The sequence below is a fragment of the Podarcis liolepis genome, assembly GCF_965112155.1.
Source record: "Podarcis liolepis genome assembly, chromosome: 1".
Classification (NCBI taxonomy): Eukaryota; Metazoa; Chordata; class Lepidosauria; order Squamata; family Lacertidae; genus Podarcis; species Podarcis liolepis.
The window spans coordinates 5,790,911-5,805,670 of record NC_139554.1 but is presented as its reverse complement, the minus strand read 5'-3'; the positions used below and the strand labels follow the sequence as shown (position 1 = coordinate 5,805,670).

At 49.2% G+C, this 14,760-nt stretch overlaps 1 protein-coding gene across 2 annotated transcripts in view; it reads right to left on the bottom strand.

The window, feature by feature from the left end:
- Positions 1–14,760, bottom strand: part of SAMD4A (sterile alpha motif domain containing 4A) — a 135,706-nt gene that overhangs the window by 13,970 nt on the left and 106,976 nt on the right. For both annotated transcript variants that reach the window (XM_083515123.1, XM_083515124.1), the window contains 4 exons: positions 13,415–13,709; positions 10,360–10,445; positions 6,994–7,112; positions 3,784–3,985 (listed from right to left, as the gene is read on the bottom strand). In XM_083515123.1, coding sequence (XP_083371249.1) covers positions 3,784–3,985; positions 6,994–7,112; positions 10,360–10,445; positions 13,415–13,709 — 702 coding nt within the window. The remainder of the gene's footprint in view (positions 1–3,783; positions 3,986–6,993; positions 7,113–10,359; positions 10,446–13,414; positions 13,710–14,760) is intronic.

Sequence of the window (14,760 nt, the reverse complement as noted above, 5' to 3'; positions counted from 1 at the left end):
GGAGTGGTACCTATTTATCTACTTGCACTTTGACGTGCTTTTGAACTGCTAGGTTGGCAGGAGCTGGGACCGAGCAACGGGAGCTCACCCCGTGACAGGGATTCGAACCGCCGACCTTCTGATCGGCAAGTCCTAGGCTCTGTGGTTTAACCCAAGCAGCAAATCCAACTCCTGAGCCCTCGAGTTTTGTTAAATGGCCAGTCTCCCTCCAAGGCTGGCCTCATTGTGCAGAGCTTCCCGCCAGATTCTTTTTGTATCTGACTCACATAGTCTTGATCAACTGGTGTAGGAGCAGATTAAGAACGTAAGAATAGCCGGCTGGATCAGGCCCATGGCCCATCTAGCCCAGCACCCTGTTCTCACAGAGGCCAGCCATATGGGAAACTAGCACGCAGGATCCGATCACAAAAGCCCTCTCCCCGGTCCTGCGGTTTCCAGCAACTGGTATTCCAGAAACATTTGTCCAATTCTCTTTCAAAGCCACCCATCCCTGCCTCATGTGGCAATGAGTTCCGCAGTTTAACTAAGCACCATACCGTATTTTTCACCCTATAGGACGCACTTTTCCCCCTCCAAAAATGAAGGGGAAATCTGGGTGCGTCCTATGGGGCGAATGCAGGCTTTCGCTGAAGCTTGGAGAGCGAGAGGGGTCGGTGCGCACCGACACCTCTCGCTCTCCAGGCTTCAGGAAGACATCCGCAGCCTAGGCAGCCCTGCGGGAGGTCCCGCAGGGCTGTCTAGGCTGCGGATAGCAGCCTGCCGCCCGGCGCGAGGGGCGCCCTGAAGCAGAGCGCCCCTAGTGCCGGGCAAACATCCACAGCGTGGGGAGCCCTGCAGGAGTTCCTTGCAGGGCTCCCCACGGTGCGGATAGCAGCCTGCCACCCGATGCGCGAGGCGCAGAGCGCCCCATGCGCCGGGCAGACATCGGCCAGCCCCACAAGCTTGGGGGACAGCAGGGAGGCGCAGCGCCGCCATCCCACTGTTCCTCAACCTGTTTCGGTTTCCCCGACCTGGTTTTGGGGGGGGAAATAAAGGGAAACTTTTTTCCCTTTATTTCCCCCCCAAAAAACTAGGTGCATCCTATGGGACGGAGCGTCCTATGGGACGAAAAATACGGTACCTTTCCCCTCCCCTCTATCCTGACTCTCCCAGCATTCAGCGTCACTGGACCTGCAGGAGTTCTGGGGTTACAAGAGTGGGAGAACAACTCTTCTCTCGCCATGCTCAATATCATAAATTTCTATCATGTTGCCCTCTGTCTCTCTCTCCTCTTCTCTAACCTAAACGGCTGCAGACCCTGCTCACAATTCCCCCTCACATCTTACATCTTGTGCAAGGTTTTATTTAACTTTCTAAATGCCGCACTTGTTTTTATTTTAAGAAGAAGGCGTATACATGCGCCTGAATATGCAACTCCACCCCCCCCCCAGTCCTTTCCTCAAAGCATTCCCTCCCTCCCCCCGCCTGATCTCCTCTTCCTCCCCCTTACAGGACCTCTTTTTGCAGCAAGGAAGAGAGTGAAAACAGGAAATGCCTACAGATCATTGTGGCTCCCTTTCTTTTAAATCAAAGACCTGGTTTCAGTCCAACGAAGGAAACTAGTGACAAAGCAACCTTTGGCAACTGAACAACTTGACTTCTTCTCCTGGTTTGGGGAGTGGACTATTGGGCTCGGAGAAGATATCTTTCCAGGATAGGAATGCCACAACTGGCTTTTTGTGTGTTTATGGGGAAGGGGAGACACCTTCCCCACCTCACCTCACCTCACCCCACCCCTCCAATTCCAGTTTAAATACTTGTTCGCAATAGCCCCCCTTTCTCCCCATGGGCTTGTTAAAAATTTGTTTGTACGGATCACCTTGTTGGTTCAGTTCATGGGTAGGCAAACTAAGGCCCAGGGGCCGGATCTGGCCCAATCACCTTCTAAATCCAGCCCGCAGACGGTCCGGGAATCAGCATGTTTTTACATGAGTAGAATGTGCCCTTTTATGTAAAATGCATCTCTGGGTTATTTGTGGGGCCTTCCTAGTGTTTTCACGTGAGTAGAATGTGTGCTTTTATTTAAAATGCATCTCTGGATTATTTGTGGGGCATAGGAATTCGTTCATTCCTAACCCCAATATAGTCCGGCCCCCCACAAGGTCTGAGGGACAGTGGACCAGCCCCCTGCTGAAAAAGTTTGCTGACCACTGGTTCAGATCAAGACCCATCTGGTTTTTCAGCAACAGCCAGCAAGATGCTCCTGGAGGCCATTTCTGCTGTCTGCGGGAGAGCTTCTCCTGCAAATATCCAATTTCTCCTGCTCTGCAGTAACTCAGACCAGGGCTTTTAGTGTGGCGGCTTCTGCCCTGTGGAACAGCATCCCTGTCGAGATGCAACAGGTGCCTGCTACCTGCACTTTCCAGAAACAGCTGAAGACGGTTTCATTCCTAGAGGTTTCTCTCAGCTGGCAAAAGGGGGTCTTTACCAAAAGAGCGTCCACTCGTTAGGGTATCAGTCTTCTTTAAATGCATTTGTCGTTTCCGGGTTCTTAACTGCTTTTAATTATCTTTGGTATAAATCGCCTTGCGACGGTGCTTTAGGAGGCAACTCATCCGTCAAAGACGATCATGATAATAATAATAATAAACAATTTAAATGGTTCCTTCCTTATTTATTTATAACAGCTATCTCAGATAGTGTTTCAGTATTGTATCTTGGGCTCGTCCACCTGGGAGAAGGAAAACTCTGATCCTAAATCTTCGCTGCCTTGCAGGAGATCTTCGGGAGAAGAAAGGGATGAGGAGTAAACCCAAATCTGGAGTGGGGTCTCTGGGGTGGTTGGATGACGCCAGATGGGCGGGGTATGAATAAATAAATAAATACTGTATTTTTCGCTCTATAGGACGCACCCCCCCCCAAATTAAGGGGAAATGTGTGTGCGTCCTATGGAGCGAATGCAGGCTCCTTGGCTTCAGCGATAGCAACGCGAAGCCTCCAAAGCGCAGAGGGAGCACTCCCTCCGTGCTCCGGAGGCTTCGCGTTGCTTTCGCTGAAGCCCGGAGAGTGAGAGGGGTCAGTGCGCACTGACCCCTCTCGCTCTCCGGGCTTCAGGGATAGCCACCTGAAGCCTGCAGAGCGCAGTGCGAGTTCCCGCTGTGCTCCACAGGCTTCGGGTTCCTTTTGCTGAAGCTGGGAGAGCAAGACTCTCCTGGCTTCAGCAGAGAGGGAGAGCTGCGCAGCGCCCCTTCAGCCAAGCGAGAAGAGAAATGGATGGGCTCTGTTTCTCCTGCGGCTTCGTTGAAGGGGCGCTGAGCAGAGAGGGGGAGAATTTTTTTTCTTGTTCTCCCCCTCTAAAACAAGTTGTGTCCTATGGTCGGGTGCGTCCTATAGAGCAAAAAATACGGTAACATAAATAATAATAATTGTACGCCTCCTTCCAACAACTCCTATAGCCAAGCTACTACCAAATATATCATTCTGCTTACCAATGGCCCACTCTCGACGCCCACAACCCACCCTGGGACCTCAGTCATAACCACAATAGCAGAAATTGAGGGTTATCCCCTGCTGTTTGCTTGCAGAGCTCACGAGATAGACTGGAGGCTCCACTGAGCTAGCAAGCCACGGACAGGTTTCTGCTCCTCGTCCTGTTTGCACCTTTCTCTTCTGAAGACATCTAAACTGGCGGCCGTCCTTGGCATCAGGGTAATGCCGTCAGTTATCTAGATGGGACCTTGGCCTGATGCAACAGGGGTCCCCTTATGTTCTGAAGTAGCTGGCTGCCATGGCGCAGGTACCCACCTGTCTCCCTTGCTTCAGGATGGTGGGGTTGGCGGCCGTGCTGCGCTGGCTGGCTCCCAGAAGGCCGCTGGAGCCCAGGAGGCCCAGCCGTGTGGTAGGCAGGTTCCGGGAGGGGATCTGGAACTGGCGCGGGTTCCGGCGGCCCATTCCTGCACCTACAGATCCAGCTGTTGGCAGGGAGTTCGACTGGCCAAAACCTCGGCTGGAAAAGAACAAACACACCGGCTTACCTCTGCTACCCCAGGGGCGTTATTTGGAACCAAACATTCAGCCGCCCGGTGCCGCTGCTTAAAACGAAGGATTCCTTAATTCAAAATATAAATTGCAGTGGTTTTTGGTTTAACGGCTTTACGTTTGCACTTTCTGCTCTTCATCAGACAGTGGTGTTTCCACCTGCCTTGCCTCACCTTGCCTTTCCCAGACTATGATTTGTATGTTTTGTGGTATTTATGGTTTTCCCAGTAGTGATGTATGGAAGTGAGAGCTGGACCGTAAAGAAGGCTGATGGCCGAAGAATTGATGCTTTTGAATTCTGGTGCTGAAGGAGACTCTTGAGAGTCCCATGGAGTGCAAGAAGATCCAACCTCTCCATTCTGAAGGAAATCAGCCCTGAGTGCTCACTGGAAGGACAGATCCTGAAGCTGAGGCTCCAAGACTTTGGCCACCTCATGAGAAGAGAAGACTCCCTGGAACAGACCCTGATGTTGGGAAAGATGGAGGGCACAAGGAGAAGGGGACGACAGAGGACGAGTTGGTTGGACAGTGTTCTCGAAGCTACCAGCATGAGTTTGACCAAACTGCGGGAGGCAGTGGAAGACAGGAGTGCCTGGAGTGCTCTGGTCCATGGGGTCACGAAGAGTCGGACACGACTAAACGACTAAACAACAAGAATGCATTGTGATTTGCTGTTACTTTTATTGATTATAGGTTGGTAATTCTTTATTGTGGTCATTGATGGAGGAAGCCTCTCAGACTCCTGGGACGGTGTGCCCAGGGGCAGGGTGAATCGCCTGTCCCTATGAGCGCTGTGACCCCTGTCCCTATGGGTGCACAGCGCCCCATTCCACATGGGGAGCATGGCGCCCATAGGGATAGGGCGCACCGTGGAACCTCAGCCACCCTACAGCTGGGGGGGGGAGGCAGTGGGAGGACAGCGAGGAGTCTGCAGGCGCCGAGATGCAAGGTTCATGCGCACTGCAGGCCCCGTGGCGAGTGCCACCCGCCATTTTGTCACCCCCTGTCAGGATGTCACCCGGGGTGAACCGCACCCCCGCACCCCCCTTTCATACGCCCCTGATTGTGGTTGATCTGTTTTATTATTTGCTGATGTTTAATTTTACTGTTTACTATTAGATTCTGATGAATTGTTGAACGTTGCTTTGTTTGATATAAGTTGCGCATTTTAAAGTTATTGTGACTTCTATATTGGATCAGATTGTTACTATTAATGTTTGATGTTTTATTATGTTTTTATGCCTTGGAAACCACCCAGAGTGGCTTGGACAACCCAGCTAGCTGGGCGGGGTATAAATGAATTATTATTATTATTATTATTATTATTATTATTAATGAGTGATTAAATCATTGCGAATTAATAATCCATTTACGCATTGGCAAGCGTTTGCATCGATACCAACTACGGCAGTGATGGCCAAACTCCGCCCTCCAGCAGTTTTGGGATTACAATTCCCACCATCCCTGACCACTGGTCCTGCTAGCTAGGGATGATGGGAGTTGTAGTCCCAAAACAGCTGTAGGGCCAAGCTTGGCCATCACTGAACTATGGGGAAGGGGCGCAGCTCAGAGGCAAGGCATCTGCTTGGCTTGCAGAATGTCCCAGGGTCTTCTTCTTCTTCTTCTTCTTTGGCGATCACTCGTAGCCGAGTAAGATTGTCTCCCATAAACACGGTTTTAACAGGTTCAATCCCCAGGGGGTTATTACATGAAGATGATGTACAGATGGTGCACAACACCAGTGCAGTTAGGTAAACTGTACAAAACTAGTTCAAATATATGTTGGAAGTGTAAGGAAAAGGAGGGGACATTTTATCATATGTGGTGGGACTGCAAGGTAATTAAAAAAATTTGGGAAATGATATACAACGAATTGAAGAAAATGTTCCATTTAACATTTGTTTAAAAACCTGAAGCATTTTTATTAGGGATTGTAGGGAAAGATCTGCTGAAAAAGCTGAAAAACATCATGTATGCGACAACGGCCGCGAGAGTTTTAATAGCACAAGGATAGAAGACTGAAGAAACCCCAACTAAAAGAATCATGGCAAGAAAAATTGATGGACTATGCAGAACTGGCAAAACTAACATACAAGCTACGGGACAAGGATAACTGACTTTAAAGATGAATGGGAACCCTTTACAAAGTATTTGAAGACGCAACAAAGCGAACTGGACTCCTGGGCTGGTTTTGAATAAGCATTCACAAACTTTTTACTGATAATAATCAGCTAAATAGTTTGAGGATCTATACAACTGTGTAACATGAGGAAAACAGCATTTTTAGAGAAATCAAAGACTGGAACTGAGGGAAGTTGGGGGGTGGGTGGGTTTTGTGTGGGAGGGCGGGGGGAGATAGGAAAAATGGGGGGGGATAAGGATGATATGTTTCTGGATAATATGTTTTGTTTTAATTTTGAATAAAAAGTTATTAAAAAAAAAAAAAAATCCCTAGGGGGCTGGGAATGTCGAACGTTTTGGCTCCTGAACACCGCAAACCCGGAAGTGAGTAGTGTTCCGGTTTGTGAACGTTCTTTGGAAGCCGACCGTCCAACGCGGCTTCTGCGGCTTGGTTTCTGAACGTTTTGGAAGTCGAACTTATTCGTTTGCATGGGCATTCCAAGGGTTTTGGTCTCGACTGCTTAACCTGCTCTGGGTGAGGGTTGTCCATAGTTGCCTTCATTTACCCAGTTTCCCTGATATTTTTAATTGCTGCTGTACTCCCTGCTTCCTCCAAGGTGACTCCGCTCATTGGCTCCCTCCCCCTCAACCCTAGTGTCACCCTAAAGACTTCTGGGTCAGGCTGGCCTGCACTTTTTGCAGGGCGACACTCAAGCCTTGACCTCCTGCCTCCCACCCACACGCACCGGGATCGAAACATCAGCGTGGCTCCCTGCGCCACAGAAGGGACACTGCCACGCGCCCCAGCTACTCTCCCAGGCCCCGAATTGGGAAGAGAAAAGGCCCCAAACCTACGTTCTCTGCTGCCGGTACCCCGAGAGATCGAGGATGGATTTCCGAGGGAAAGCCCTGAAGAGTTTTTGCACCTGCTGTTTCCATGACAACAACCTTTTCTTCTGCGTCTCTGTGAACGCCTGCCCAAAAGAAAGGGGGGGGGGGAGAAGAGAGGAGGCAACATCAGAAATAATAATAATAATAATAATAATAATAATAATAATAATAATAGGATGCACCCAAGTTGTGAATAAAAAAATGTCTTCGCAAATACGGAATTCTAAAATGGGAGGACCTTTCCCTGGGACCTGTTGGGGAAGGGCCGGTAATAAAAATATATAGTAATGAAGGGGGATCTTTACGATTTTAATGCCTAATACGCTTGAGGCAACCTTTGGAGAAAGAGGGTTTGAGCCCTGGGCGATTTGCTGCATGCGAGTTGTCTGGCGGTTCCCTCGCTGCGAGAAGCCAAGTTACAGGGAACCAGGTAGAGGGCCTTCTTGGTAGTGGCACCCACCCTGTGGAACGCCCTCCCATCAGATGTCAAAGAGAACAACAACTACCAGACTTTTAGAAGATATCTGAAGGCAGCCCTGTTTAGGGAAGCTTTTAATGTTTAATAAAAGGTAAAGGTAAAGGGACCCCTGACCATTAGGTCCAGTCGTGACCGACTATGGGGTTGCGGCGCTCATCTTGCTTTACTGGCCGAGGGAGCCGGCATACAGCTTCCGGGTCATGTGGCCAGCATGACTAAGCCGCTTCTGGTGAACCAGAGCAGCGCACAGAAACAACGTTTACCTTCCCACCAGAACGGTACCTATTTATCTACTTGCACTTTGACATGCTTTCGAACTGCTAGGTTGGCAGGAGCAGGGACCGAGCAACGGGAGCTCACCCCGTCACAGGGATTCGAACCACCAACCTTCCGATTGGCAAGCCCAAGGCTCAGTGGTTTAGACCACAGCGCCATCTGTGTCCCTTAATGTTTAATAGACTATTGTATGTTAATATTCTGTTGGAAGCCGCCCAGAGTGGCTGGGGAAACCCAGCCAGACAGGCTGGGTATAAATAATGAATTATTCTTCTTATTATTATTCTTCTTCTTATTATTTGGATATTGTGGCCCTGATTACACTCTCTTGGGGATATTGGGTGGAAGCAGTAAAACCCGTCAACATCTAATGGTCTTCCCATGAACATCGGAGGACGGTGCCCGGTTCAGTGGGGAAGTCTGACGAGGGGCTCCAGACACTTCCATTTGAATGTGGGGAGAATAATCTCCACAATCAGGAATCGTGTGAAATCTGTATTTGTTTATTTAGAGTATTTGTACCCGCCCCCCTTCAGTCGGAAAGGCTTACATGAAATCAAAAAAGAAGGCATTCCCTACACACGGGCTTACATTCTAATGAAGGAATGAACAAATGAATAAAAATACAACACTAAGGGCAAGGACAGAAGAGATAAATAAAACACAGACACCAATTTCTAGGTCCTGATTCCTATACAGTGGTGCCTTGGTTCTCAAACGCCTTGGCTCTCAAACACTGAAAACCCAGAAGTGTTCTGGTTTTCGAACGTTTTTCGGAAACCGAACGTCCGATGTGGCTGTCGGCTATTGTTTCTGGAGCACCTGCACCAATCAGAAGCTGCGCCTTGGTTGTCGAACATTTCGGAAGTCAAACGGACTTCCGGAACATACTAAATTTGGCGCTTTGGTTTTTGCTATTTGCAGTGGTACCTCGGGTTAAGTCCTTAATTCGTTCTAGAGGTCCATTCTTAACCTGAAACTGTTCTTAATCTGAAGCACCACTTTAGCTAGTGGGGCCTCCTGCTGCCGCCGCACTGCCGGAACACAATTTCTGTTCTCATCCTGAAGCAAAGTTCTTAACCTGAAGCACTATTCCTGGGTTAGTGGAGTCTGTAACCTGAAGCATCTGTAACCCGAGTTACCACTGTATTTTGTGGTTTTGTTTTTGAGGCTTTTTCGGTTAATTTGTTTTTGTGACTGTGTGGAACCCAGTTCTGCTACTGACTGATTGATTGTACGACTGCAGAAATGGATAAAGGCCCCACCCATCCAAACAATGACTATCATCAGTGCAGGTAAGAAAATGGTTTCATTTTAATTTGTAACATCTACAATACTGTCTTACTTATTTTATAGTACAGTACATTGATTATCGCTTTCATTTTACGGATCATTGGTCTCAGATAGCAAAATTCGTGTTAGATTGCTGTTTTGGGGGTTGTTTTTAAAAGTCTGGAACGGATGAATCCGTTTTGCATTCCTTTCTATGGGAAAGCGCGCCTTGGTTTTGGAACGGACTTCTGGAACGGATTAAGTTTGAGAAGCAAGGTACCACTGTACTGGACAGCCACTCAAAGGAGTCAACTTCTAGGGGCCGACGTCCCTTCAGTCTTCCCCCCTCTAAAATATCTGAGGGACAGGGTGCTCCTCAAAGTTGATGGACACTGTCATTCAAATGGTGTGCATGCATCGAGCCATGTGACTGATTACAGTGGTACCTCTGGATGCGAGCGGGATCCGTTCCGGAGCCCTGTTTGCATCCTGAAGCGAACGTAAGATGCGTCTGCGCCTGTGCGGGTCGTGTTTTGCCGCTTCCGCGCATGCACATGACATCATTTTAAGCGTCTGCGCATGCGCGAGTGGCAAAACCCAGAAGTAACTTCCGGGTCGCCGCAGAGCGCAACCTGAAAATATTCATCCCGAAGCTACTTCAACCCAAGGTATGACTGTATACGTGCCCCCCCATTTTATTCTAGTTGGCACCCATGTGACTGACTTCTCCTCATAGCTGTCAACTTACAGATTTGAAAATAAGGGACCAGCAGCCTCGAAAATAAGGGATCAGCAGCCAAAATAAGGGATCAACAATTACTTCGATAAAATACATATTTTGTTGCATGCAAATGGCTTTAGATACCTATTAGGTCCATAAATTACGATATAGCATATATTCAACACAAAAAAACAGCAACAATTTGTTGATGACAAAGGACAGCTGGACATAGAAAGGGCCCCATTACCTTCAGTAGCTTATTTAAGGGACATCATAAATAAGGGACAGCAGTGGGACATGGCGCTGGGATAAGGGACTGTCCCGCCAAATAAGGGACGCTTGACAGCTATGCTTCTGCTCCTGCCATGAGCAGCATGAGGCCCCTGGAAGATTCCCCGTAGGACAGCAGAATCCCCTCAGGAAGAAAACGATTCCCCACCTCTGCAATACCAGGCGTTCTGGCCTACAACTCCCAGCAGCCCCAGGGAGATGTAGTCTAAGATGCCTGAGCTGGTATTCAGCTGAATACCAGTTTCCCCCGCGTCCCTAGAAAAGAACGAAAGCTAAGAAGAGACCCACTCACCTCATGAATTAGGCATTTGTCGATCAGCTGGAGATAGGAGCTGATATTCTCCTCATCCGGCCTGGAAACAAGGAGCTGGGTGCATACTGCAAAGCGATAAATATATATATAGATAAATAATAATAATAATAATAATAGTAATTTTTTATTTATACCCTGCACTTCCCGGTTCAGAAAACCGGGCTCAGGGCAGCTAACAACAAATTTAACACTTAATTGATGCAACAACAACAAAAAGCATAAAATACAGTATAAAACGTGAATAACAATAAATTCAGAATTCAAAAATCAATTTAGGGGGGAAATCCATCCAATAAACATTAGATGATCACTAGGGCTAGCTGGCTAAATTAGTCCTATTTGGGCCAGCAAGGAAACCAGGGGAGAATTAGCTGTGGGATCCCAGAGTGGGTAATCGTCATAAAAAGGGGAAGGAAGGGAAATAAAAGATCAGGCTGAATTCAGATTGAAAGCCAGGCGGAATAGCTCTGTCTTACAGGCCCTGCGGAAGGAAGTTAAATCCTGCAGGGCCCTGGTCTCCTGGGACAGAGCATTCCACCAGGTCGGAGCCATCACTGAGAAGGCCCTGGCCCTGGTGGAATGGAGGGAGAAAAGCAGAAAGAAGTCTATCCTTCGCTTGGGGAAGTTTGAACCTGCTTTAGACTTGTTTTCACGTTAATGAAGGATTTGAACCGGCCCTGTTACAGCGACTTGCGCGGAAGAGCGAAGAGCCCTCCACGAAGAATGTTCACACACACACAAGCCGGATTCCATTAATGCCTTTCTCCCTTAGGCTCCTTATTTTGCTCCTCGTTACTATGGCGTCAATCTGCAATTACTCCATTTAAGTCTATTTATAAAAAGGGAGAAGCAGCTGGGGTCCTCTGCCTGAATGGACAGGTCAGATGCAGAGCCTTCGAGGAGGAAAGGCTCTCACTAGCCACAAGGGGGCACAAACAGTCATTCGGCAATGCAGACCACGGGCCCATTGTTATCTTTGACAGGTAGACACTTCCGCAAAAGAGTCACTTTTCCAGCTCTGCGCTCCCAGGTCCCCACTAGACAGTTTGTGTTTACTGAGCAATCGCCCCAATTTGCTTGCACAAAACTTGTGCAGGGGTTAGACGCTGGCTGCGTCCAGATGTTGGGGGTTGTTGTTAATTCTGCCGGTTATAATATTAGTGCTTCCGTTCTGATTTCTAATGCTCTTTTCAGCACCTGGTGCGTGGAATTGGGGCCGATATACAGCCGTGCTGCGCTAACTTTCAAAGGGCAGAAAAGAACTGGATACCTCCCCAAATCTTGTCACCTGAAAGGGCAACGCAAAACTCTCATTTCCGAGTCAATGAGGTTGCACAAATAGGATGTTTTCTGGAAACAATTAGCACAGAATTGAGCGCTAAAGTTTCACACGTTTCAATAATAATAATAATAATAATAATAATAATAATAATAATAATAATAATAATTCTGAACTCTGCCTTCAGGATGGGTAAAGGCAGGTAGAGGGATGTTCAGTTTGTCGTTTCCCTGCTTTTCAGTATATAACATTAAATTGCTGTTATTATTTTATTTTATTATTAAATTAATATTTAATTTAAAAAATGGTCAGAGAGAATTGAGGAAGAGAAACAGCAGTGCACAGATCTAAAAAAACACATAGACACGGGCACATGGAATATGCCTGAACGTTATGCACAAGACAACCTTTTTCTTGAAAGTGGAGATGAAAGATGTACTCGCTCCCCTCCATTTATCTGTTTGTTTCGGATGACAAGGAAATCTCTTATAAAAACTAATTTTTAAAAAGGGCCCCACATTTCAGATTGCAGTGGAAGGTGCTTTCTGCATGTGAAAAGCCCTGGAACCTAATTCTATTTTATTCTTGCCACCCATTTGTCCCCCGGACAAACGCTAACGCAGGCCTAGGCAAACTCCGGCCCTCCAGATGTTTGGGACTACAGTTCCCATCATCCCTAGCTAACAGGACCAGTGGTCAGGGATGATGGGAACTGTAGTCCCAAACATCTGGAGGGCCGGAGTTTGCCTGTGCCTGAGCTAACGGATCGCTCTTTGTCCAGATTAGACTGACTGACACACAGCGGTAACGACGACAACAACACCGAGGCACTTTTACAACACCAGACGAGGCTGGAGAGCGACGAGAAAGGAATGCTAACAGTTTTGTTTGCCATGGATCGTTTTCTATGGCACTTATGGTGGCATATGTGCCAGTGTGGTGCAGTGGTTAAGAGTGGTGGACTTGTAATCTGGTGAACCGGGTTTGTGTGTCCGCTCCTCCACATGCAGCTGCTGGGTGATCTTAGGCTAGTCACACTTCTTTGAAGTCTCTCAGCCTCACTCACCTCACAGAGTGTTTGTTGTGGGGGAGGGAGGGAAAGGAGAATGTTAGCTGCTTTGAGATATCAAATCCAAAACACTTATGGAGCCAAAGAGGTGAGCAGAACATTAATACAAAAGCGAAAGCACAATACAAGTGCAATTAATGAATGTAAAGGTAAAGGGACCCCTGACCATTAGGTCCAGTCATGGCCAACTCTGGGGTTGTGGCGCTCATCTCGCTTTACTGGCCGAGGGAGCCGGCGTACAGCTTCCGGGTCATGTGGCCAGCATGACTAAGCCGCTTCTGGCGAACCAGAGCAGCGCATGGAAATGCCGTTTACCTTCCCGCCAGAGCGGTACCTATTTATCTATCTGATGTGCTTTTGAACTGCTAGGTTGGCAGGAGCAGGGATCGAGCAACGGGAGCTCACCCTGTCGCGGGGATTCGAACCGCCGACCTTCTGATCAGCAAGTCCTAGGCTCTGTAGTTTGACCCACAGCGCCACCCGTGTCCCTCCAATCAATGAATGAGAGCCACATAAAATGGCAAAATGGACAAACCACACCCCACTGCTTACGTGCAGTCACAGGGTCCCCAGCATCCCAGCCCTTACCTGGGAGCCAGGTGAGCTCCCGCCCCACCCCACCAGGGCCACCACCTGCTCCCGTCTCTCCCTTGGGAGCAAGACCTTCCCCAATCACGGCTCCTTACCTTTGCCCATCACCTTAGTAAACTGCCCTGGGATGTCCCCTTCGGGCAAGGGAGCCCCTCCGGATTCCCCCTCGCAGCCTGGCAGGTGGTGGTGGGGTATCCCCCCCGCAGCGGAGTCCTTGCAGTCGGGCCCCTGGCCGTCGGAGCCAATCAGGGAAGCCGTGCGATGGGGCTCAGGATCCCGGCCGCGGTCGTCCGCCGTCAGGTTCCGAGAAGAGTAAGCTTTGATGGGGGTGAGGATCATTTGGTGAAGTTCCTGCAGGGGCACCCGCAGGTTGCCCCCTTCGAGGATGTCCTGTGGAAAACAACACCCCCTGGACATTAATGCCTTGGCTTCTTAGCCTCGCCTAAGTACCTGTGCTTAGCCTACTGCTTTGGTTTAGCCACACAGAATCGTAGAGTTGGAAGGGACCTCAAATTACCCTATTTTTCGCTCCATAGGGCACATCGGACCCTAGGGCGCACCTAGTTTTTAGGGGGGAAATAAAGAAAAAAAATTCCCCCCCAGCCCCCAGAACAGGTCCAGGAGCGGCGGCAAGATTGCGTGCAACCTCGCCGCCGCTCCCAGAGCTTGCGGGGCTGGGGACGGGGGAAGCCTGAGCTTTCCCCGACCCCAGCCCCCAGAACAGGCTGCTATCCGCAAGCCTTCGGAGCCCAGCGGGAACTCCCGCCGCGCTCAGAAGGTTTGCGGATAGCTGCCTGAAGCCCGGGTTGCACAGCGGGAGTTGGCGCTGCGTTCCCCGGGCTTCAGGCTTTAGGTTGCTATCTGCTTCAGGCTGCAAGCTGCTATCTGCAAGCTCCCCGGGCTTCCGGCTTCCGGCTGCTATCCGCAAGCCTTTGGAGCCCGGCGGGAACTCCTGCCTCCTGGGAGTAGCCCGGATAGCTGCCTGAAGCCTGGAGAGTGAGAGGGGTCGGTGCGCACCGACCCCTCTCGCTCTCCAGGCTTCAGCGAAAGCCTGCATTCGCGCCATAGGACACACACACATTTCCCCTTCATTTTTGGAGGGGGAAAAGTGCGTCCTATACAGCGAAAAATACGCAGAATCTCAACTAAAAAATGCAAGAATCTCAACTAAAGCATCCTTGAGAGATGGCAGTCTAACGTAACTGCTGCTTAAAAACCTGCAAGGAAAGAGAGTTCACCACTTCCCGGGGGAGTCTGTTCCACTGTCAAATGGATCTTACCTTCAGAAAGGTATTCCTAAGGCTCAGTCGCAATCTCCTTTCTTGCAACTTGAAGCCATGGGTTCGAGGCCTACCCCCCTGGAGCAGGAGAAAATAAGCTTGCTCCGTCTTCCATGTGACAGCCCTTGAGATATCTGAAGATGGCTCCCCTATCTCCTCTC